Below are 26,107 nucleotides of genomic sequence, written 5' to 3' on the forward strand. Positions count from 1 at the left end.
ATGTGTTCTCTTTTTGATAGTGGGTTTAAATTTTCATTTTTAATGAACTTTCTTAAGTGATTCAACTGGGACTAAAGGATTCATAAGACTTATTCTTTTAAAAGTTGGCCTGGGAATATTTAAATAAGATTCATAAGTTTGTAATGACATGTGTTTAATCAGTAGGTATCATCAGAGATTTTCACTTTTCCATTTATAGATATGTAAAATAAAATCATTGCAGAATATGCTGTTATCAAAAATATCTAGACATAGTATGTTTGAAAAAACTAATAGGAAAGGAAATTGAAGTTGTACTTTAGGGCACAAATATTCATTGGAAATGTCTCTTCTTGTTTTTATCTACTGTTTCATAGTTAATGAGCTGTGACAAGATTATAAGCAATTTTTTTTAACTACAAGGAAGCAGAATGTTTTTATTGTTAATCTTAATGCAGGTTTCACAAGCAAGATGGTAATCTGAAATTTAATATTAGGAATGCTTCAGGGAGTAATTAAAATAGTTAAGTTTGTAATAAAGATAGTATATAATATCTACCAACTATACATATTTTCATCGATTCAAATTAGCATTATTTCTCTGCTTGATATATCTGAAAATATTTATTTGATTATTTTGGATATTAAAATATACTTCACTATAAAATTAACAAGCATTCTTTTCTTAAATAGAAGCCATGAGTTATTTTCATGTGTCATTTATAATGTGTCCTGTTAAGATAATACATATTTCTCAATTAGATACCACATCCTCTGTGGAAAGTATATATTCAATTGATATTCATCTGCAAATTTGGTAAATTTCTACTGACTACACATGAGTTTATTTAGGAATTAAATTTTTTAACATATCCATAATTTATAAAAGACCAGTCCATATATCTAATTTTATCATTATGTTCTTAAAGTATATTATTACTTATAGTTATGTAATACACACAGTTAATATTTTAAGCTTTGGAAATATTCATGATGAAATCAAATCATGACTATTTACAGGATAAAATTCAGTTGCAAATGCTACATTAATGCCTTCAGAAAATAATAGTAGAAAACCTAGGATACAATGGTAACTGTGTAAGGAATATTTAGAATGATGTCTCATGATTTAAATTTTCAGAATAATACAACTTTGGGGAGAGGAGGTTGTCATCCTGAGCATAAAAAATGTTTGGAATTTTAACAGTACAGGAAAAGACCAAGGACTGTCCAAGGTAGAAGATAAATGGGGCCAAACAAATCAGATGTAAAAATGGGCACATCATCTTAGAGATTTAATGAGAGATTTAGTATTTTAAGAAACAATTTTCACATAACAATCTAAAATATCAAGTAAAACAAAGTTTCTTGAGTGTGATTATATTAATATTTTTCTGAGAAGATAAAGGATAAATATGTTCTCAAAAAATGCATGAACTCTTAACTGTTTGGACTTCTGTATATTTGTTATTGTTCAGTTGCTAAGTCTTGTCTAAATCTTTTTGATCCCAAGAATTGCAGCATGCCAGGCTTCCCTGTACCTCACTCTCTCCTGGAGTTTGCTCAAATTCATGTCCATTGTGTCAGTGATACTATCTAACCATCTCATCCTCTATCACCCTCTTCTCCTTTTGTCTTCAGTCTTTCTCAATATGAGGGTCTTTTCCAGTGAGTTAACTCTTTGCGTCAGGTGGCCAAAGTATTGGAGCTTCAGCTTCAGCATCAGTCCTTTCAGTGAATATTCAGGGTCGATTTCCTTTAGGATTGATTGGTTTGATCTCCTAGCAGTCCAGGGGACTCTCAAGAGTCTTCCCCAGCACCACAGTTTGAAACCATCAATTCTTCAGCACTCAGCCTTCTTTATGGTCCAACTCTCACATTCGTTCTTGACTACTGGAAAAACCATAGCTTTGGCTACAGACCTTTTTCACCAAAGTGAGGTCTTTGCTTTTTAATATACTGTCTAGATTTGTCATAGCTTTCCTTCCAAGAAGCAAGCATTTTTTAATTTCATGACTGCAGTCACTGCCCATAGTTACTTCAGAGCCCAACAAAATAAAATCTGTCACTGGTTTCATTTTGTCCTGTTCTATTTGCCATGAAGTGATGGAACGGGATGCCATGATCTTAGTTTTTTGAATGTTGACTTTTAAGTCAGCTTTTTCATTCTCCTCTTTCACTGATTTCACATATTTCTACATATAAGAAAGGAGAAATCAGAGTTGGAAGGTAATGAAAAAGTCCCATTTTGTCACATGTGTTAAATAGTTCTCAAAACTAAAAATAATTCTTCATTGTAAAAATTAAAATAATAAACAATAGTGACAAAGGGAAAAAATTCTATTGAATTTTATATAACACATTTCAAATGAATTGTATGACTATTTGGACAAAGGCAATAAGCATTGCCATTAATTCTTTCTCATTTTAGAAAGTATTCAACCAACATGAGCTTATTCTGGTATAAGTGGCCTTAATTGACCTCTATTTCTTATACTTATTAAAATTTAGCATAATATGTGTGAATTATAGTGGTACAAACAATTAGGAATTTTTTCTTCACAATTATGAAGTACTCTATTGCAGGAAGAAACTTTGAATCAGGGCACATGAGTGAGACCCTGAGCCTTATGGTCTTTACCTGAGAAATAAACAAGTTGCACAGGAATTAAATTATATTGCACATGTAAAGTACTTAACAATAAGTGCTTAGTAGGGTCATTAGTTGGAAAATAATAAATTCTCTTAAAATACACTTCTGCTTTCTAGTGAATCTCTTCTTTTATCATTTTGGTCTCATAGCTGTCAATCTCAACACAGTTTAAAGTGATGTCTTCCTCAGGTAGTCTTTGAAAAGCTGGGATTTAAATTTAAAACAGGATCAAAGAAAGATTTCATGGCCTGAGAAGTTAAAATGTATCTTTTTACAACTTGTGTCATCAATTGCAAATGAAATATCCCAGCGCTTAAATTGGATACTTAGTTTAGATTGATAACTCTAATGGGTAGTAATGCTTGTGTGAGATTTTATAGGTAAAATATTAAAAATGCAATACAGCCACCTTATATGCACATTGATCCTCAAGAAATTAGATTTTCAGATAAGTAAAGACTAATCTTTAGGGATGATAGTGTTTTCTTGGAATGAAAAAGAATCACTCTAGTCACACTGTATATTTTCTTCTGTTTATGTGTGTCTGTGTGTCTGTGTGTGCTCAGTTGCATCTGACTCTCTGACCCCATAGACCATATCCTGCCAGGCTCCTCTGTCCATGGGATTCTCCAGGCAACAATTCTGGAGTGTAGGTTGCCATTTCCTTCTCCAGGGGATCTTCACGACCCAAGGATTGAACCCGCATCTCTTGTATCTCCTGCATTGGCAGGCAGATTATTTACCACTTTGCCACTTGTGACCCTTCTGTTTATACTTTTACCAAAAAAAGACTACTTTCATTACTGAACTTTTTCTTCCTCTCTTTTCTGTAATTCAGGGCACACCTTTGTGTTTCTCTCAATTTCAGTGACCTTGCTCTTCTTTTTCTCCTTGTCTTCCTCCTCCTTTATCTCTCACATATTATCCATCCTACCATCTCCCCTGCCCTTCTCCTCTTCCCCCAGTTTTCCTCTTTGACTTCTCTGTCACTGATAAGACTGATCTTTGAATTCTTTTCACTTTTAGGATTGTACCTGTTAAATGCACTCAGAGGATTCTATTCTCCTTTTTATTTTCTACACTGGCCTCTGGTATCACTCACTCAAAGTCTTGCCACCTGGTTAACAGTCACACCACTTGTGGTTGACTCTTTTACATAAAATATTTTAATATTATTAAATTAAAAATAACACTTTGACAGATGGCAGATGCTTGTTACCTAAATAAATACTAAATGAAATTTTCCTTTGCAATTGTTTTTCTTTCATATTTGAGTAATGTGATTGATAAAAATAAAATTTTCAAACAACTTGATTAATTATTATTCATCTGCACAACAAGTCCTCAGTTTGTTTTTAAAATATATACTTATTAGAGCTCAAAATGTCACTTGTTTATATCAAGTTCAAATTCCATGATTTTTTAACCATACTTTCAGTAAAGTTTCTCAAAAGATTTCTATCTCCTAAGTTTAAAATATGCTATAATAAAACAACCATAACAGTGGTCCAGTTAGTCTTAAAGAAAATGAGAGACAAAATTACTTTTCTAGTGTTACTCTTAAGTGTTCCCTATAATCTAAAATTTGTATCTTCTCTATTCATTTTAATTGCTCTAATTTTCAGATACCTCACAAAATAAAAAAGTACTCTATGTAGCTTGTGTATTTAGCCAGAAAAATGTCAAGACATTACATAGTAAATAGTCTTGATAGTTCAGTTCTGTTCAGTTCAGTCACTTGGCTGTGTCCGACTCTTTGCCACCCCATGGATTGCAACACACTAGGCTTCCTTGTCCATCACCAACTCCAGGAGCTTACTCAAACTCATGTTCATTGAGTTGATGATGCCATCCAACCATCTCATCCTCTGTTGTATCCTTCTCCTCCCGCCTTCAATCTTTCCCAGCATCAGGGTCTTTTCCAGTGGGTCAGTTCTTCGCACCAGGTGGCCAAAGTATCGGAGTTTCAGCTTCAGCAACAGTCCTTCCAATGAACACTCAGGGCTGATTTCCTTTAGGATGGACTGGTTGGATCTCTTTGCAGTCCAAGGGACTCTCAAGAGTCTTCTCTAACACCATAGTTCCAAAACATCAATTCTTCGGTGCTCAGCTTTCTTTAAAGTCCAACTCTCACATCCATACATGACTACTGGAAAAACCAGAGCTTTGACGAGACACACCTTTGTTGGCAGGGTAATGTCTCTGCTTTTTAATATGTTGTCTAGGTTGTTCATAGCTTTTCTTCCAAGGAGCAAGTGTCTTTTAATTTCATGGCTGCAATCAGCATCTGCAGTGATTATGGAGCCCCTCCCCCAAAAAAGTCTCTCACTGTTTTCATTGTTTCCCTATCTATTTGACATGAAGTGATGGGACCAGATACCATGATCTTAGTTTTATGAATATTGAATTTTAAGCCAACTTTTTCACTCTCCTCTTTCACTTTCATCAAGAGGCTCTTTAGTTCTTCACTTGCTGCCATAAGGGTGGTGTCATCTGCATATCTGAGGTTATTGATATTTCTCCCAGCAATCTTGATTCCGTCCGGTGCTTCATCAAGCTTGGCATTTCGCATGATGTACTCTGCATGTGAGTTAAATAAGCAGGGTTACAATATACAGCCCTGATGTGTTATAAGACAGAAATAGTCTTGCAATCCTCTACAATCAAGGAATAGTTCAATAAAATTGAATAGGTGCTACATTTAGAGAAATTCCAATTTGATAGCCCCTGAGATTTGTTAATGTCTTCATTTCTGAGAAGCAATGGGTGGCTTTGTGGAGAAAGCCCAGGGAAGAGTCCTTGGTCAGGGTTGCTCTTGACTGGTTCCCTGATTATGGGAAGGACAGTTAACCTCTTATGTTCTTCATCTTTTAAGACTGCTATTCTATTCCTGGACTTCCTTGATAGTTCAGTTGGTCAAGAAGAATGAAGTAAGCCAGAAAGTAAAACAACAATACAGTATACTAATGCATATATATGGAATTTGAAAGATGGTAACGATAACCCTATATGCGAGGCAGAATAAGAGACACAGATGCATAGAACAATTGTATGGACTCTGAGGGAGAAGGTGAGGGTGGGACGTTCTGGGAGAATAGCACTGAAACATGTATATTATCATATGTGAAACAGAACACCATTCCATGTTCGATGCATGAGACAAGGGCTCAGGGCCGGGGCAATGGGATGACCCAGAGGGGTGGGATGGGGAGGGAGGTGGGTGGGGGGTCCAGGAAGGGGAACACATGTAAACCCACGGCTGATTCATGTCAATGTATGGCAAAAACTATTACAATATTGTAAAGTAATTAGCCCCCAACTAAAATAAATAAATTTATAAAAAAAAAAAAAAAAGAATCTGCCTGCAGTACAGGTAGACCTCGGTTTGATTCCTGGGACAGGAGGATTCTATGGCTGCACCAAAAGCTCCATGGAATCTTTCTGGGAGTAAAGTGACAAGTAAATGTGAAACTGACATTTAAATTGCAAAACACTACATTAACAGAAGTTGTTGTCACGATCATTGTTTTTATGTTCATATGTAATTAGTGTCCTAGCTAATAAAAATAGAAATTAGAACAAAGTCAGTAATTCATTTTTGTAAAATAAAATTATTTCTAATTACATAGGCAGAATAATATTAGTTAAAAATGTGAAAGTAGTGCATTTTCTAGCTTTTTAAATCATTTGAGTTTTAAAATGATGATATTATCTAGACTTCTTAATTATTAAGGGAACCTGCTAAAAATCATATTTTCTAATATTTCACATTTAGTTCAATCCTGAATTAAAAGAATAAATTATAACTTAGCCACACATCTAGGAATCTAATCCAAAGACAATATTCTTGTTATCTTTCATTAAATAAAATTGGAGATGATAAAAGGTTAACTTTGAGCTTTATATGACTTACTAGATCTGTGTTTGCATTTATTTTATTTTTGCTTTAAATAATATTTTTTAAAATTTTTGATAAGATAATTAACATGAAGGCAGTATCCACACTTTCTAAAATTTTATAGGTATTTTTAAAGCACAATAACTGAAAACATATGGCATCTATTTTGAAATTCAAATGGACATACCTACTCAAATGTGAATTATCTGTCTAGGTTCATAATAAAACCAAATGATCCCTGCAGGACTCTAAGATAATTTAAGGACTTATTTTCTTAGAAAAAGTCCAAGCTCTGGGATAGTGATTATTAAACTTTATTATGTAAAAAATTATATTTGTACCTCAATGCAAAGACAATTTCTGAACTTATTTTTAGGACTTAGAAATTGTGATTGAGTGAGTTTAAGGTGAAGTACAGAAATCATTTTGAAAATGTTAGTCTTAGACTGTGTAACCTCCTAATCCATGATAATACAGGAAGAAAATTGTATAGTAAAGTACTGTTGCATTTATGTCTTATAAAACATTGTGAGCAATTATGAACACTTAAATGAAAAAGAAAATGTCTGTAAAATGTTAAAGATATATTATTTTGAAATACTTTTCTTCTTATCAGTATTTCTTAACTTTAGTATCTGTGCTTAATATTGGGGCTAGAATTTAATCTTCTAAATTGTAAGTATTATTCTGAGATTTTAAAATTATCTGAAAGTGACTTTTATGTTATACAAACTATAAGGTGTCAGTACTGAATAAGTGATTCCTAAGTATCTCTTTTTCCATCTTTAATAACAAAGTACCTTTTTCCCCTGTATTAGGGCTCACCGGGAGAACGTGGATCAGCAGGAACAGCTGGCCCAATTGGTTTGCCAGGGCGGCCAGGACCCCAGGGTCCCCCTGGTCCAGCTGGAGAGAAAGGTGCTCCAGTAAGTAATTTCAAGGAGAAATATATTACACTGCCCCCCTGCACAAGTTATTACTTTTTATTCAAAGATATTAGTTCTTCATACTCCACTGCATTCTTTCTGTGTATGTGCCTGCCATGTAAACACACTTCTTTTTGTATTTATAATGCATAAAACTTCAAATTCAATTAAGTAAGATGACATTTTCCACATTTTATGAAACCCTAATACCTGTGAGGGAATTGGATATTATTAATGTAAAAGGCTTCTGATTTTGCTCCCTTTTTATAAAATTGGACTTTTGACTAAAACTATACTTTACAGCATAGAGTTAGAAAAGTGTGCACTTTTCACTCCTATACAAAACTATACTTCATTTTCAATCACTTTCATAGTCTGTAAGTGAAACACATAGGTAGTGGCTGCCCTTTTTTATGTAATTTGTGTTTTGATCTACAGTGAAAGAGGTAGAAAATATCTGGTCAATTATTTAATCTTACATCTACCGTTTAAAAATTTTTATATTTAAATAATCAATGTATTCTATTCCTTAGATTTATGTTTCATCATCAAGCTTTCTTTCCTAATTTTGTTACTGTTTTGATTTAATCATATTACTTTTCCAAAAAGAAAGTTAAAGCATTCTCTCATCGTCCGTGGTTAAAGCAAAAACCCAGTAAAAGTGTATAAAAGTTGCTGACCATCATAAGCAAAAATATGAGTTAAATACTTTTGTGTCTGTGTAAGTCTTGACATATATAATTTAGTTTAAGCCTATAATCTTCAAAATACCTTTTTATCACTAAGGCCTTAGTTTTGGTAAGTTGAGTCTGATTTAGAATGTTGCTTTCATTGTCCATTGACATTAATGTTTGTGATTTTTTTAGTATTTTCAAATTACAATGACTGTTTTTTCTGTAATCTACTACCTTTTAGAAACACTTAGAATATTAGAGTAGGATGATATCATCTGTGGATGGAATTTTTGGGTGACAGAAAAAGCATCTTTAATTCCTGGAAATTTTTTAAAGCAATACATTTCCAGCTTCAAATACATTTGAAGAAAATTTAGACATTGTTTTATGAGATGTTAATGGAAAAGCATAAAAAATTGTTCTTTGTCTCCCTCTTAGAATTTCTGTAGTTTCCAACCAATCTCAGAAACTAAAGATTTGTCTATAAAACCTTTATAGTATACTGTGCACTGGAAAGGGATATAAAACACATAGATTCAGGACATTTCATACAAGTTCATTCAAAAATCCAGGGCACTTGTATTTTGGCACAGCACAATGAAGAATTCATACCGAGAAAAAGAATATGCATTGCTTTATGTGCAAATTGAGACTATATAATACTTATCAGAGAAGTCCAGAATTCCCTGAAGATAATTGAATTCTGGGTTTTAACTTGGTTAAATACCTAGAATTTATGTAGAAAAAGTAAAATATTGAAACGAAGATAAGAATGTGGAAAAGTATTGAAAGTTACAATAAATTACCTTGGTGATATAGAGGAGAAATTATTGATTGAAAGCCTTTTTAAGAGATAAGATTTGGCCTGGGTTTTGGTGTTAGTATGACTCGGAAGGGAAAGGAGAATGCTCTGCCCATCCATTCTCTCTCAATTATTCCCGCCATGAAAAAAAGTCCAAGATGTTCATTCTGTTCTTTTATTAAACAGGATTGAAGATAGTAGCATAAAATTCTTAAAAGAAGTGTGGGGTGTATTCATAAACCTCCATGCAGAAGTTTAGTAAAAACTGATGGAGACATTGGCTTAGATGTTACATGAAGCCTTTTACCTCTTCCTAAACCCAAGTATAAATTTTGATTCTTAACTCCTCTGAACAACTTGTATTATAATTTGTCATATAACTATCAGTAGGTTAAGGCTTGCATAAAGAAAGAAAGACAAGATAGTGATCTGTGAAAGGCAAGTCCTTGGTCTATTTACCTGCCAAATAACCACCTTGGAAAGGAGAAAATGGAAAACGAGAGCCATGAATATCCATATAACCTCTGGCAATAACTGGCCTAATCTGTATCCCCAAATTTATCATCCAGATAAGAAACTTGGAGGAATAGGGGGTGCTGGAAAGCAAGTAAAGAAAAGAAAGCTAAAATTTTTTCTACCTAAGTGCATTGATAGAAATATTTTGATGGAAAGAATGATTATTGAAGGAACCTACTAATTGTATTAGGGAGGTACTGGATTGAAGGACTACAGATAGGAAGCTATGTGGATAATGCATCTATCTGAGACTGCTATAGAAATGGGGGGATGCCAGATCCAAAACAGTGAAGGCAATATATTGACCACAAATTGATTAGGCAATAGTAGTGTAGATACAAGGAAAAATTATTTTCAGTTTCAAGAACATGTAAATATAATTGAAGAGAGAATGATCCATGTCAAGATTGCAAATCTGGGAGTTATTTAGAATAAGTGTGATGTAGGAACTGTATTATTGAGTCTCCATTTGATGCAATATTGAGGGAAGAGAATAAAGATCTAGACTCTCTCTTTGGGAAAATTGTAATGATGAGAGTTCTGAAAGGATCCAGTAAGAGGGAGAGCAAGAGAGACTGTAAGTGACATGGAATATATCCAGTGGCATACTATCATGAAGGCCAAGAGAAAAAAGAGTTTCTTTTGTTGAATGTTGTAAGTGATCAAGAATACTCAAAGTTGAGAACAAAAGATAAGACAGACCAGGATTTGGCCATTGGGCATTCAAGACTTCAAGGTAATTGCAGTGGGGTTCAAAAAGAAGGTGGATGAAAAAAAAAAAAAAAAGAAAGTGGATGATAAAGGAGTGGAATAAGTGCGTGCAGAACACTTCAGTTAAGCCTGAGCCTAGAAGAATAGGGAGTCAGGAGGTGGGAGTACTAGCAAAATTGAATGCATGGGCTCTGGTTATTATCATTATTATTGTGATGCAGTTATATTTATATACTTAACAAATAAGAAATAATCAATGAAAAGTGAGGAAGTTAAGGATGTCAGAGTAAACTGACATTGTTGGCTTTGAGCCAGTGAGATTTGGTCTGGGAGCTCAGTTCTGTTATTTATTTCGTTCATCATTTGGGATATGTTAACATCTCTAAACCTTTGTTTCCTCATCTCTGAAAAAAAATACCATGATATTTTGTGATAAGTAGATGAAATTGTAATTCTTTCACTTTGTAGGATCATCATCATCATTGGGTGTAAACCAGAGTTTTCATCAAAAGATTAATAAATAACTAGAAAATAAATGCATAAATTAGCTTTTGAATAAGAAAGGCTGGATTTTGTGAATTATAATAAAATTTGAGGGTGTGAATAGGGCTAAGTATAAGTTCACGCAGAGTCAAACAAAGGACATGGTGATTATTAGCTAATTTTATCAGTGTTAATGTAATATTCAGCTATTAATATTGATAAAGAAATAGATGTGATGAAATAAACATTGCTTAAGGAGAGATCAGTGATGTTTCTGGTAGTCCTGTAGGTTATGGGCCAAGGTATCCATAATAGAGGAGGCGTTTATCATCTTGCAGGGTTGTAAACTGAAGAATCTAAATTTAGATTGTTATAGATCTGTTCAAAGGTTATCCCTGATTCTACTCATACCAGGATCAAAAGAAATTAACAGCAGGTGATTCCTGGCAAGCGATTATGTGTACTATAATAAAGGCAGATAAGAATTAATCTGTTTAATTTACAGATACTCTCATATAAAAGATTCAATTTTTGGAGTTCAGATTCTGAAGGAAATTCAAATTAGGGAGAAATAGCTGAATCAGTTGATGTGTTCAAAGTAGTGACCTTCACTGTGAATAGCATAGCACGTTTTATGAGTGGAGATAGGTTTGTGACATTGTAATATTTAATTTGAATGAAATAAAAGGTCTCCAGTGTGCATTGGAAATATTGTTAAATGATGATAATGACATAGTTTTGAAAAATGAGATCGTATGGAACCCAATAAAGTAATAAACTTGTAAACTTTGTTTTATAGATATTTGTTTTTGTCATTAAGCAATAGATTAATTCAACTAATGCTCCTTAAATGGCTACTGTGGGCCACAGGCCAGGAAGATACAATGGAATACAAAAGCAGTTTTTTCTCTCACATAGTTTATTGTCTGATGGAGCATTGGAAAATAATCAAAGAATCACTAAGTACATGTATAATTACAAAGTCTGGTTAATGACATAAAGAAATGTACTGATGCATATCAGATTATGACGGAAAGACCTCAGCTGGAGACAGAGCCTTGCCTTGGACAGGCATTGATGATGGAATGTACAAGAGGAATTAACTAAGTGGAGGGTCCTCCTAGGACCATTCCAGACAAATGAACAACACGTGCTCAGGCCAAGTAACAGGAAGGATATGTCATCAAGTTTAAAAAAAGATCTAGAGGAGTTGAAATACCGAGCAATTGCGAAGGGAGTAGAAACCAGGTAATGGAGAGACTGCACTAGTAGCTTGCTCTTTATCTTAGGAATGGTAAACAAGTAAATTGACTAAAGAATGTTGGTAAGATTATCTGTCTCTCTGGTTACAACATAGGGAATAGTTTGGAAGTAAGAATAGACGTGAGATAGGAAGGAGGTATTTCAACAGCTCAGAGGAAGGCTACTAGTATTTTGGGATAAGATATTAATGGTAGAGATAAAGTGAAATAAATATATTCAAGAGATAAAACTTGGAAAGGAGGTGGTGAGGGACAGGGAAGGGGGGTAGATAGTGGGGCCAGAATAATGTAAAGGCAGGAACTAATGACATGGATTCCCAGATTGTATAACAGGAGGAAAGATAGAACCACCAAGTACAATCACAAAATAACTCTGTGCAGAACTGATAAGGTCTTCACTTTTAGGCAAGGAATTCTTGCCATGTTCATTACCAAGGCTCTACTTTTTCAATTATACAATATACTTAAATTTTCAAAGAGGAAAATAATGCCACTGTCAAAAGATAAAGAAAAAGTTTTAAGAAGTTAACAACCTTGTCATTCTGATCAAAACCTGTCATTCTCATCAAAAGCAACAAAATCAAAATACCAAAATCTAGAAAAAATCATGAAACATTTGTTAAAAATAAAAAAAAAGTTTATACATAAAGCATATTATAAAGTTGGGCATATGAGCAAATGCATTTTATGGTTTTTGAGGCCTACTAGCCACTGCCCAGCTATTTCAATAGCAATACAGAACAGTATAAAGGGTCAATAACTTTTCAAAAACATTAAGCATCTGATTTTTAATATATAATGCTTGATTTGAAAATGTGTGGTTCAAAGAAAAATTCTATTGATTATTTTTATTGATTGTTGGTTATTTTTATGAGATTCATAAATGGTCAACAATGGTAATATTCTTAGTCATGAAAGAATGCGGGATCTTTCATGTTATCATTTGCTACTGAGAAAATGCATTTTGGGTGAAAATCAAAACAATTTCCTTCTTAAATGTGGAAACCAGGGTATGACTCTTGTAGCTTCACTTATAAATTATAAGAGTGACAAATTCATAGGTTTCTTACAGCCAAGTAATGACTTGCTGGATTTTCAATGCAGGGAGAAAAAGGTCCCCAAGGTCCAGCAGGGAGAGATGGAGTACAAGGCCCTGTGGGTCTCCCGGGGCCTGCGGGGCCTGCTGGCTCCCCTGGAGAAGATGGAGACAAGGTGAGAACTCTTTATTTATGTTAGTACATACCGTGAAAAATAAATTTTTTCTCAAAAATCCTAGATATAATCTTTCTTAAGATTAGATATAAAATCTAAAGATATATTTTTCAAAGTTTCAATATAGCTTTCTTGTGCTCAAAAGTTTTATTTTAGGGGCTTAGAATTAGAATTTTCCTGTGAAACAGTATGTGGGGTCTAAACAAGACAAGAACAATGTTAGTAAGAAAACTTAGCAGATGCCAAAAACTCTTATCTGTTTTTAATGTTTCTCAGATAAATATGAAATTAATTAGTTGTATACATTTAACCATGGTGTCTTAGATATTGTAGAGTTAAAATTTAAGAATAAGTTGCATACATATTTGATAATCCTGTACTTCTCTATTTTTTACTAATGTGTAAGTGTAGATTCTAAGCTCTTGATTTTAAATGTATAGCTGTGTTGTGTTTGAATTGAATATACTTTCTAGCATTACTGTGGAATTATATAACAAAATTTGTCAACCAATGTGCTGATAATGCATTATACATTAGCAGTTGGAAAACTAGGAGAAAAATAAATTGATTTTTGATTAATGTGTAATTATATTTTTATATAAATCAATGTATTTCCATTATCAGTTTATACTGGTGATCTTTCAGACAAAATTGATTTTGTGAATTGAAAATCCCAGCTGTAATATTCCTCAGAGTTCAGTTGACTTTTGCTTTTCTGTATGCTAATCAATTCTAGACAGCAATATGAGTCAATACAGGAGAGTGATCGGTAGGCTTTTCCAATTTAAATAGTGACATTAAAAGCTAGCACATAATTTAGTCATAAGATGATAGTGATCATAACGCAATGGTAGGTATGGCATATTAGATATAAATTTTAACTCAAATCTTTCAAATTCAGGGTGAAATTGGTGAACCAGGACAAAAAGGCAGCAAGGGTGACAAGGGAGAAAACGTGAGTTTCCTACTTCTTATTGAGCGAGCATTATTAATTTAACTCCTTTTGCTATTAACCAGGGATATTTTTTCATATTGCTATTTCCTTACGTTTCCCTATAATATTACTACCTCTGTGGTAACTATTCAGTTTGAGATTCAGTCAATTCTAATAAAACCTCTTTTCAAAACATTGTGTTAAGAAATGAAATAATTCAAACCTTAAAACCTCAGAATGAGACAATCTGCAATTTTTCCCTCCATTGCTTTTACATTGTTAGTTCAAATACCATATAGTTTAAAGACAGATAACATCTTTGTGTTGCTATGAAAAAGATATTGACCTAGTGGAAACCTGAATGGTACCCTGATAGTCCCTCACCCACATCTCCAGAGCCTATGCTTCAAACATTCTACCCAATGTATGGCAGTTTTAAGAAAAAGAGCAGTACAACCCCATGACTCTAGTGTCTGGATCTTTTATAGTGCCTGATTGTGTAAAAAAAAAAAAAAAAAAAGAAAGAAAAGGACAGTTAAGAAAATATATTTATGCATGGAAGACTCATAAAGCTACTGAAATCTATTGCTTAAAATAAGGAGTTCTGGTTTACTGAATACATAACACTGAATTTGCATGTGTCTACATATGATTCCTGGTTGTCATATATCATTACTTTCAGTCTATATAGAATTCCCCACAACCTATTTTTCTTTTAGAAAATATCATATATATGAACTTTTTCATGTCTCTTTTTGACACATAGATATGTCACTAAAGAAATCTGGTATTTTGAAAATTTTCAAGTGTGAAACTTTAACACGATTTATAAATATTAGCATAGAAATCCTTTTTTAAATATCAACAATATTACAGATAAGAATATTTTCAATAACTGCCAATTTAAAAGTGATCGCAAATAAGCAATTCTGAGGCTCAAGAAGTAAAATAAATAATGATTGACTGCACTGAATGCAAAAACCTTTTTCCGCAAGAAGTGTATAGATGCTTAATAGATTTTGATCAATCAAATGTTCCGTACTATTTAACTGAGGCTCTTCTGGCTTCAGTTTCAGATTCACTGATTTTTATCTCACTGCAGGGTCCTCCTGGTCCCCCAGGTCTTCAAGGTCCAGTTGGTGCCCCTGGAATTGCTGTAAGTGTTCTTCTTTGTTCAGCAAATCTTAAGTCCTTACTGTTCTCTGATTAGATAGATCCATGAACTGTCACATAACCAGTCAATTTCATGTGGTAATAGGTTTCTTTGTATGCTTAACATTGAATCAAGTTTAAATTATCTATTATAGGTAGCCAAGTTGATCTTTATAAACAAAAAACACTGTGACTTCATTGGAAGATAGCTAATAACCAGCTGGGAAGTACTTAATTTGTAGGAAATTCTGAACATTGTTTTCCTTTGTTACATAGTTCTTACTTCACTTGGTAAACATGAGAAAAATCAAAATGACTCATATTCCAGAATCAAATAATGTAAAGCAAAACAAACAATGATATATTTGCAGCAGATAATGTAAATTTTACCTACTTATTACTTGGTTGCTTATAATAGACCAACTTTGATTAAGTATGAAATGATTATATTTTTATGATGTCTTATGGCAGAATCATGATTTTTCCAGTTTGTGATCATTTGTATTGGTCTTCTCTAGGGAGGTGATGGTGAACCCGGTCCCAGAGGTCAGCAGGGGATGTTTGGACAAAAAGGTGATGAGGGTGCCAGAGGCTTCCCAGGACCTCCTGGTCCCATAGGTCTTCAGGTAAGATGTTTTCTGCATTGCACACCCTGTCATTCCCACTTACTTCTCACACCAGGTTTTCTGGTAGATGTAAAACAAAGCAGAGGTCATTTTTTTCTATCTAGAAACTCGTTTTTTAAGTATAATGACCATTTTACTTAAACATATATCTGAACTTTAACTGCTTTTTACCAGTTATTATTAATTTTTCTGAAACTGCATCAGCCTTGGTTTCTGTTTCTGGAGATTATTTAGCCCCACCTTAGGTTTAATACCGCTTTTCTTCCTTCTCGTTGTATATGGAAAATAAATGACAAGCTTCTTCAAGAGTATATTTAAAAGCACGATGTTAGAAAGGTTCTTTCACATATCTCGTAGCAGGAAAATTAGTACTCCAGATGGCTAGCAGAAACTAAGAGCCTTTCAAGAAATAGCAAACTGTCGATCACAACTGGGGCTTCTCAGGTGGTGTTAGTGGTAAAGGATTTCCTGCCAGTTAAGTAGACACAAGAGACTGGTTCCATCTCTGGGTGGGGAAGATCCCCTGGAGTGGGAAATGGTAACTCCCTCCAGTATTCTTGCCTGGACAATTCCAGGGACAGAGGAGCCAGTGGGCTACCGTCCATGAGGCCACAGAGTCAGACACAACTAAGTGACTGAGCACGCACACACACACACACACACAAAATTGTAACTATTAACAGAAATTGCCAACAGCAAATGTTAAATAATAAGAGGTAAAATGGGCTTCCCTTCCCTGGTGGCTGAGATCATAAAGAATCTACCTATCATGTAGGAGACTGGGTTCTATCCCTGGGTCAGGAAGATTCCTCTGGAGAAGCGAATGTCTACCCACTCTGGTATTTTTGCCTGGAGAATTCTAACAGAGGATGCTGGCAGGCTACAGTCCATGGGGTCACAATGAGTCAGGCATGACCTAGTGACTAACACTTTCTCAACAGGTAAAACTAACAAATTAACATTCAGTTCAGTTCAGTTCAGTCACTCAGTCATGTCCGATTCTGCAACCCCATGGACTGCAACACACCAGGTTTCCGTGCCCATAACCAACTCCTGGAGCTTGCTCAAACTCATGTCCATGGAGTCAGTGATGCCATCCAACCATTTCATCCTCTGGCGTCCCCTTCTCCTCCTGCCTTCAATCTTTCCCAACATTAGGGTCTTTTCCAATGAGTCAGTTCTTTGCATTAGATGGCCAAAGTATTGGAGCTTCAGCTCCAATCATTTAAATAACTTAAATGATTAAAATAATCTTTAAAATAACTTCTTATATTTAGAATTATAATTTGTATTTTAGTAAACCCATTAGGAAGTATTACACTGTAAAACATTGTAGGCCAAGAAATTGTCTCTAAATATAGCTTATAACTGGGCTCTTAGGCAAAACATTGCATAGTAGACATCTGTCTGAGTTGTCTTTCTTCCATATGATGTTAACTGCTTCCTACAAACTGTGGAAACATCTGGCTATCTTCTGCCAGTTGCTTATTCGATACCTACCTAGTGATTCTCTAAAACATCATAAAATTTTGTTTTAAATGATATTAGGTACATATGGATATTAGTTATGCCACATTAGCAATTTTAGAAATGATATAAAATCTAGTTCATAATAATTTTTAATATTAAGTAGCTTATTTTGTATATAATTATATGTTACATTATTAAAATATAACAATTATTGTTATAGCACTCAATGGATGTCTACCAGTGTACATAATATTGTAATTTTCTACAGTTTTTAATGCCAAAATAGTTCCTTTTCAATTTGGGTAGTATAAAAGTGTCATATCATATTTTCATTTAACCCTTTTATTCTTATTGCTGTTGTTTAGTTGCTAAGTTGTGTCCGACTCTTTGTGATCCCATGGACTGTAGCCCCCCAGGCTCCTCTGTCCATGGGATTTCCCAGGCAAGAATGCTGGAGAAGGTTGTCATTTCCTTCTCCAGGGGATCTTCCCAACTCAGGGATTGAACTCGGGTCTCCTGCATTGTCAGGCAGATTTTTTACCTCTGAGAAAACAGGGAAGCCCCATTTATACTTATTAGATGATAATAAATAAGCAATCCTGAGCAATATATATCAGTATGTATGAGCAGCACATATATTTGAAAATAACAAGGCATTAGAAATTAGATTGCTGATGTATATATTACCATTCATTTTCTGCTTTTTCATTTAACTGATTATTCTGGATTCTATAAGGTTGTAATTTAGAAATTTAGTTCTCATGATTAAAAGAGGTGCCTTGTAACTTATATTTACAAAATATTATATTTTAAAAATTCTTCATATACACAGAATAAGAAATATGATCTTTGATGAAGGTGACTCAAGAAATAAATTCCCCAAAAAATTGATTATATTTTCCCAGAGTATCTCTTTAAGTCAGAAATCTGAAAAGATGCCAATGTAATTAACATGCTCACAATTGTGTCTTCATCCTTTAATTGAATCTTCGTGGCAGAATAGATGTTAGCAATTATATTAGACATAAATAATAATAATGTTATTTTATTATAGTTGCTTACTATTTGTCTACATATGAAGAACATATATAGAATGAGAGTTCTTGGCCTGAATTCACTTTTTATTTCATCATTTAGAGCTAAATGACTTTAAATTAACAGATCTTAAAGCAGAATCTCTCTATGCATAAATTACTCCTTAGGAAATTGCTGGGACATTTGAAAACTAATTTAACACTGGAATGCCATTTTGCACATTTAGTTGCTGCAAAAAAAGGATTTGACTCATTGTGTTTCTACTAATTTGAATAATAAAAATATTCTGTCTAAACTTGGGGCTTCCCTGATAACTCAGTTGGTAAAAAATAACCCTGCAATGCAGGAAACCCCAGTTCAATTACTGAGTCAGGAAGATCTGCTGGAGAAGGGATAGGCTACCCACACCAGTATTCTCGGGCTTCCCTTGTGGCTCAGCTGGTAAAGAATCCGCCTGCAATGCGGAAGAACTTGAGCTATAATCAAACTTCATAAAAAGAGATAAATATTTCTATATTTTTCTATTGGGTGGTTTCTACTGAACTAATATCAAGAATAACATATGCACAAATAAAAATGGCAATGCAGACTAGGTGTGTTATAGAAATACAAGACAACTATGAACTAATATTTATATAACATTCAATTTGGAAATCACAAGTCAGATGCACTGTAAACTACAGTTGGTGGGAGATAAGGAATGTGATTGTTAATTTATGTGGTGTTTATAAGAGCTTAATTATGTTTATGTTGTAATGCTTACTACTTAAGGAAATGGGCTTAAACTGAAATGTTTATCTCATCTGTGTTAAAAATCTACTTGTCTTTTTAAGAATTTGAGTTCATGTTCTCCATCAATGAATTAGAATCTCTTTGGTTGTGGATCTTGGAATCTAAAATTTTAGAGACCTCTTTCAGATTATTTTTAAGCAGGATAAAATTGGAAACACTACCTGGCTATTTCCTCCCAGGAACTTCTCTAGTAATTCTAGAAGCTAGCATCAGTTGATGATAACCATTTGGGAAGTACATATGATAGGCTATTTTCCTAGACATCTAACTTACAAATGAGAAAAAATAAATGAAATTCTGGTATATGTTGTTATAAATCAGTAATTAAGATTTCCTCATACAAATGAATATACGGAACATTAAAAAGTTTACAAATATACTCAGTAAAGTATCCTTTCTCCAAACTGAGTGTCATATGGAATTGGTACATCACAAAAACAATTTAGTGGCTTATTACCAGCATTTAAAAACTGAAATATAACAAGATAAGGATAAAAATATCAAATGTCATCATCTATCTATTCAAGATTACCTTTTGAATCTCATGTTTCAGCTATTTTGCTCATGCATGTTTTACTAGGTAATAAGTAAAATGTATCGGACATGACTTAGTGATTGAACAACAGCAGATTTATTACTGCGGACCTTGGTCAAATGTTCTGTAGCTACAATATGTAAGGTTAAATCAATGTTTACTAAAATACCAATAGAAATGTACAGCTTTTGTATGGTGTATTTTTTTATTTCTTAAATACTGTTGTAAAAACCTAAAATATACATAAAATGCAAGATTTAAATATGTAATGGTAACACTAAAAATTTTTTTAAAATTAAGACTACATAATTATATCATATTAGATATCATAACCAGTTACCACTTTTTACTATTTTTGCCCAATAGTCATCATATCTAGTTTAATATGTATTTCACAGTTAAATTTATCATATGCACATTCATTTAGATTTGTATTCTATTATTTATTATATACATTATTCATATTTAGAGTATCAGTATCATAATTATAATCTTATAATATTCCATTAGTTTATATAACCAACTTATTTAGATATGTTTTCTTATGATTAGACATCTAGAATAATTGAGAATTTTAACTATCATAGCTAGTGTTACAAGAAGCATCTTAGTGCATATAGCATTTCCTGATTATTTATTTTCTTAAAATTCAATCATTCATCATAAATTCAACAATTTTTTTAATAGCTGAGTAATATTTCACTGTGTATAAGTACCACAGCTTTCTTATCCATTCGTCTGCCAATGAACATCTAGGTTGCTTCTATGTCCTAGCTATTGTAAACAGTGCTGTGATGAATATTGGAGTACACATGTCTCTTTCAATTCTGGTTTCCTCGGAATCAGTTCTAATGAGGTGGATGAAACTGGAGCCTATTATGCAGAGTGAAGTAAGTCAGAAAGAAAAACAACAATACAGTATATTAAAGCATATATATGAAATTTAGAAAGATGGTAATGATGACCCTATATGTGAGACAGCAAAAGAGACACAGATGTAAAGAACAGATTTTTGGACTCTGTGGGAGAGGTGAGGGTGGGATGATCTGAGAGAATAGCATTGAAACATGTATATTATCATATGTGAAATAGATCCAGGTTTGATGCATGAGACAGGGTGCTCAGGGCTGGTGCACTGGGATGACCCTGAGGGATGGGATGGGGAGGGAGATGGGAGGGGTTTCAGGATGAGGGACACATGTACACCCATAGCTGATTCGTGTGAATGTATCACAAAAACCACTACAATATTTTAAAGTAATTAGCTTCCAATTAAAATTAAATAATTAATTAAAAAAATAAATTCAACATTTCATTAAAATCTCAATTTTTCCCTGGTGCTCTGCCAGTCGTTAGAGACAAAAGATTGATACCTGAAAGAGCAATGTCCCATGAGTTCAGTTCAGTTCCGTTGCTCAGTTGTTTCCAACTCTTTGCCACCCCATGGACTGCAACACACCAGGCTTCCCTGTCCATCACCAACTCTTGAAGCTTGCTCAAACTCATGTCCATTGAGTCACTGATGCCATCCAACCATCTCATCCTCTGTCATCGCTTTCTCCTCCTGCCTTCAATCTTTCCCAGCTTCAGGGTCTTTTCCAATGAGTCAGTTCTTTGCATCAGGTGGCCAAAGTATTGGAGTTTCAGCTTCAGCAACCATCCTTCCAATGAATATTCAGGACTGATTTCCTTTGGAATGGACTTGTTGGATCTCCTTGCAGTCTGAGGGACTCTCAGGAGTCTTCTCCAACACCACAGTTCAAAAGCATCAATTCTTCAGCGTTCAGCTTTCTTTATAGTCCACCTCTCACATCCATGCATAACTACTGGAAAAACCATAGCCTTAATAGACGACCTTTGTTGGTAAAGTAATGTCTCTGCTTTTTATTTGCTGTCTAGGTTGTTCATAGCTTTTCTTCCAAGGAGCAAGTGTCTTTTAATTTCATGGCTGCAGTCACCATCTGCAGTGATTTTGGAGCCCCTCAAAATAACGTGTCTCACTGTTTTCATTGTTTCCCCATCTATTTGCCCTGAAGTGATGGGACTGGATGCCATGATCTTAGTTATCTGACTGTTGAGTTTTAAGTCAACTTTTTCACTCTCCTCTTTCACTTTCATTAAGAGGCTCTTTAGTTCTTCTTCGGTTTCTGCCATAAGGGTGGTGTCATCTGTGAATCTGAGGTTATTGATATTTCTCCCAGCAATCTTGATTCCAGCTTGTGCTACACTCAGCCCAGCATTTCGCATGATATATTCTGCATGTAAGTTAAATAAGCAGGGTGACAATATACAACCTTGACATCCCATGAGTATAAGTATGCAAACATGTGGTACAGTTGTGTTTTTAAGTGTACGATTCAAATGTGTATAAAGTATCATAATATAAAAGAGGAAATATTAACAGCTATGCTGAGGGGAATTAGGATAATCAAGAGGGAGTACAGTAATTTTTTTGCCGGCCCATAAAGATAGGGCCAGGTGAAATCTGAGTGCAGCTGCTTTGAGTTTATTCAATAGCACAGAACCTCTCCTAAAGCAATTACACTGCAACTGAACATAAAGGAAATAGATTTGAGTGAATAAAGGAAGTGTAATATATCAGGTCTCATAGCCTTATGTGTTTTTAGGGTCCAGGAGTGGAATTAACAGGTCGAGAGTTTAGAAGATATTTGTAACCATGGACATTTATTGGATGGAATATTTATTTTCAAAGGAATTTTGTCTAACTGTTCCTATCTATAAAATCCTCACTGGGATAAGGTGTCCTAAAATAATTTGGAACAAGATTTTTCAAAATCATTTTTACAATGGTAATTCCATATACTACTCATAAAAGATGGAGAAATTGATTAGGTATTCACAAATTCCCAGAACAAATTATGTATTTAGTTCTTGCAATTGAAGTCAAAAAGTATAATACTATGCAAAGTGTGAATTTTGTGAATGATTCCCTAATATTTAGTCAATTTTTGAATTATATGTGTTTTGACAGATGATAGTTTATGAGTCTTAATTCCATGTTCTTATTTAGCTGTATTTAACTTCGAATTCTATACGAGAAATTGGACACATATTTCTTTTTAAATACATGAATGAATTTTACTGTTTTTCTATTTATATTTTCTTAGGGTCTTCCAGGCCCACCCGGTGAAAAAGGAGAAAATGGGGATGTTGGTCCCATGGTAAGTTTTTATTTTCTAGAGTTGATGTATATTGTGAATTTCCACATTACTAATATCTTTCTCAAGGTTGATTAATATGAACATAGTAGTCCTAAAGGTTATGACTTTTCAGATCATTTCCTCCCTGTTCCTCACTCAGACTTGCACCTGCTGCTTTTAAAGTTTCTCTCACTGTCTTGACTATTTCTCTTTCCTTATTCTCTCTTCGGAATAATGTTGCACACACATATGGCATTCTTTGGTTGATATATTGTTATATCTGTTTTATTTCTCTGTGTATATATTGTTAGGTATATATAAACTGCTACACTTTGGGGTTTTTTTTTTTTAGTCTTAAGCTTTAGCTCTGGACTTTGATGTGAAACAGGTAAATAATAGATAATGGTTACCTAGGATCTGGTTAACTAACAAATGTTAACACACTTAAAAATTAATTATACTTTGAAACAAATTCTTAATTTAATGGGGAATTTTATCTTAATCCGAATGCTTTGGCATAATAATATGCAATTAATGATTCTGGATTTTTGCTCTAAATTTAATATTTCAACTAAAAATTTGAAATACATATATTTGTTGATCAAGCACTACCTTGGTAAGGAAAAAATAAGACAGGGTCATTGACATCTATGATGAAATGAATACATTTCCTAATTGCTCTTTCCCTTTGATAAACATGCCTCCAATATTTGCTTCCTTCAAAATACATATTTTGATAATTTTTTACTTACATGTTAGATTTTATAAGGAACAAGAAACATAAACATTGCCCATTCAAAATAACGAATTAATACCCCAAACAGTTTCAGTTGCATAGCAAGCTTCTCCCTGAATACTCTTGCTATGGTCCCCTGAATCATTAATACGTTCTCTCTGACTTATGGTAATAGCTAATAGTGAAGAAGCTTGTCAACCATGATATGAGAATAAACTGTGACCTCTAACGTACTAGTGCCCTGAGATTTACTACAGATGAATTTAAACACAGTCTTGAAGTAAGGGGTCTGGCCATCGGTATTTTACAAAAATTGTCCCAAGGTAATTTTAATGCATAGTCAGGAGCAAGAACCTTTATTTAAGGATGACAACTAAACAGCTAATCTTATTCTAATTCTGGCATATATAGCTTGAGAGCTGACATCAAAAAAGTGAAAATATACAAATAAAAAATATAAAATTAATGAATTCTAAATCTACTCAAGCACTGTTTATTTTCCCAACTTTATGTCCCCTTTATACTCTAGCATTCTAGTATATTTTGGCAAATAATATTTTAGTTGTATTATGAATTCATTGTACTGGATAGTATTAATAGACCTTTATAATTTTTAATTAAATTGTTCTTCCTGTGGTTCTAATTTCCCCATATCTATGTAAAGAAGCATTTGCTAACATGATGTTGTATCCATCAAGAATGACTTACAACCCTGATATGCTTTGTTAACTATGATTTTGCAGGCTGAAACTTCTTTTTTGTTTTCTTAATCACAAAATGAAAATATCAGGAATGCGTTTGAGTTTGGTCTTCATAAACCTTAATATTCTTCTCTCACAGGGTCCACCTGGTCCTCCAGGCCCAAGAGGTCCTCAAGGTCCCAATGGAGCTGATGTAAGACTGTGAAATATGTTAGTTATTTTGAAGTTATATACATATTATGTAATGGCAGGTAGTATCTAAAATACAATGGGGATAATTACACTCCTCTGAAATGTTTACATGAACAATAGTTCAAGGGTCATTTACTCACTCCATTTTATTTAAAGGAAAAGAAAGGCTTTGTAGGGAGCTAGTCCCTACAAATATTAATATAATATAGGTACAAAATTTACATTCAATATATATTTAGTGAGAAATATATATTGAGTGAGAAATATTCACTGAAGTACCACATTGTTCAGTTCAAATTACTGTGTCTTACACATAATAATTCTACACTGCTGCTCAATTGTTTCAAATTTAACCTTTATCTTTTACAACTGCTTGAGGAGATGGTTTGTAATTGCCTTGATTATACCAGCCTAGGTCTGTGCTGCAAACATCCTTTATCTAAAAGTTTTGCAATTTTGTATTTTTTTCTGTTAAGTATATCAGAGTAATGTGTGCATGATAATATATGTACTTCTTACCCTGTAAAAAATGTTTCCTCTTAATTGTATAAATGATCTCCCCCAAGCTTAACTGTTGACTGACTGTTCCAATATTACAGGAATGTAATGTCATATTTATCTTATTGTTACTATTAACAAATTTATAGACTTTGGTATTCTGTTTCCATTTGACTTTCCCTTTTCACAAAGAGCAAGTTATTTATTCTTGTCTTTATTGCTCTTCTGTTATTCCTGCTTTTAATTCTGGCAGGCCAGAACTAGGTAAAATAAATTGAAGCCCAGATTACATGCAGGTGTACTAAAAATGCTTTTAGGTTTTAATTCCTCCTAAGTAATTTAAAGACTAAGAGATGGTTTATATTGTTTTTGCATGGATTGTAGGATTCTTTATCAGAGTCATATTTTGATCCACTAAGAAAATCTGCAAAACCATCCTCTAAATCTGATCTACTCAATTGGCAGAGAGGTTGAAATTATGTTCCAAGTATCAACTGACATGACTAGAGTTGGAAAGTTCTTTGCTTTATCTCCAGAATTCTGGTGTATTTGAAAATCAATTTAATACAGTTAAATTATTTGCTATCCAGTACATTTGACAACTCCATAAAGTTCATCATTTTGTCTCATCTTTCAAATGACTTGGGATATTCTTGCACATATTTCTCTCTTTGAGAACAACTGGATGTATGTTTATGAACTTATATCTTATTACAAGAGTAAGGATAACTGTATTCCCTTTCTTACACTGCAGGGACCACAAGGACCCCCAGGCTCCATTGGCTCAGTTGGTGGTGTTGGAGAAAAGGTAAGGGATGCAGTGATAGACAGTTAGAGGAGCACAAATTGGGGACTTTAATAATATCAGTTAGTATTTTAAGTGCTTATAATAGTTGTGTCTTTCTAAATGTTTTGCACATACTTATATCATCTTCTGTGATAGTTAAATAAATTAAAAGTAAAATGATTTAGAGGTGTTACATTTTTCATTGCCAGACATGTGCTGAGTGGTGCAAATGAATTACTCCCTGTAATTAACACAACCACCCCATGATGATAATATTTTATCCACAATTTTAAGCTGAGTGAGCAGAATATAGAGAATATCGGTAATTTCATCAAGGTTTTGTCAATAGAAAGTGACTAAATCAAGATCCAC

The 26,107-nt window shown here is 33.6% G+C and overlaps 1 protein-coding gene across 6 annotated transcripts in view; it reads left to right on the top strand.

The window, feature by feature from the left end:
• Nucleotides 1–26,107, top strand: part of COL11A1 (collagen type XI alpha 1 chain) — a 240,313-nt gene that overhangs the window by 176,462 nt on the left and 37,744 nt on the right. For all 6 annotated transcript variants that reach the window (XM_081492915.1, XM_081492916.1, XM_081492919.1 and 3 more), the window contains 8 exons: nucleotides 7,349–7,456; nucleotides 13,009–13,116; nucleotides 14,018–14,071; nucleotides 15,153–15,206; nucleotides 15,721–15,828; nucleotides 22,789–22,842; nucleotides 24,398–24,451; nucleotides 25,703–25,756. In XM_081492915.1, coding sequence (XP_081349041.1) covers nucleotides 7,349–7,456; nucleotides 13,009–13,116; nucleotides 14,018–14,071; nucleotides 15,153–15,206; nucleotides 15,721–15,828; nucleotides 22,789–22,842; nucleotides 24,398–24,451; nucleotides 25,703–25,756 — 594 coding nt within the window. The remainder of the gene's footprint in view (nucleotides 1–7,348; nucleotides 7,457–13,008; nucleotides 13,117–14,017; nucleotides 14,072–15,152; nucleotides 15,207–15,720; nucleotides 15,829–22,788; nucleotides 22,843–24,397; nucleotides 24,452–25,702; nucleotides 25,757–26,107) is intronic.

Source organism: Giraffa tippelskirchi, chromosome 5, assembly GCF_054371585.1.
Source record: "Giraffa tippelskirchi isolate mGirTip1 chromosome 5, T2T-mGirTip1v1.2.pri, whole genome shotgun sequence".
Lineage (NCBI taxonomy): Eukaryota > Metazoa > Chordata > Mammalia > Artiodactyla > Giraffidae > Giraffa > Giraffa tippelskirchi.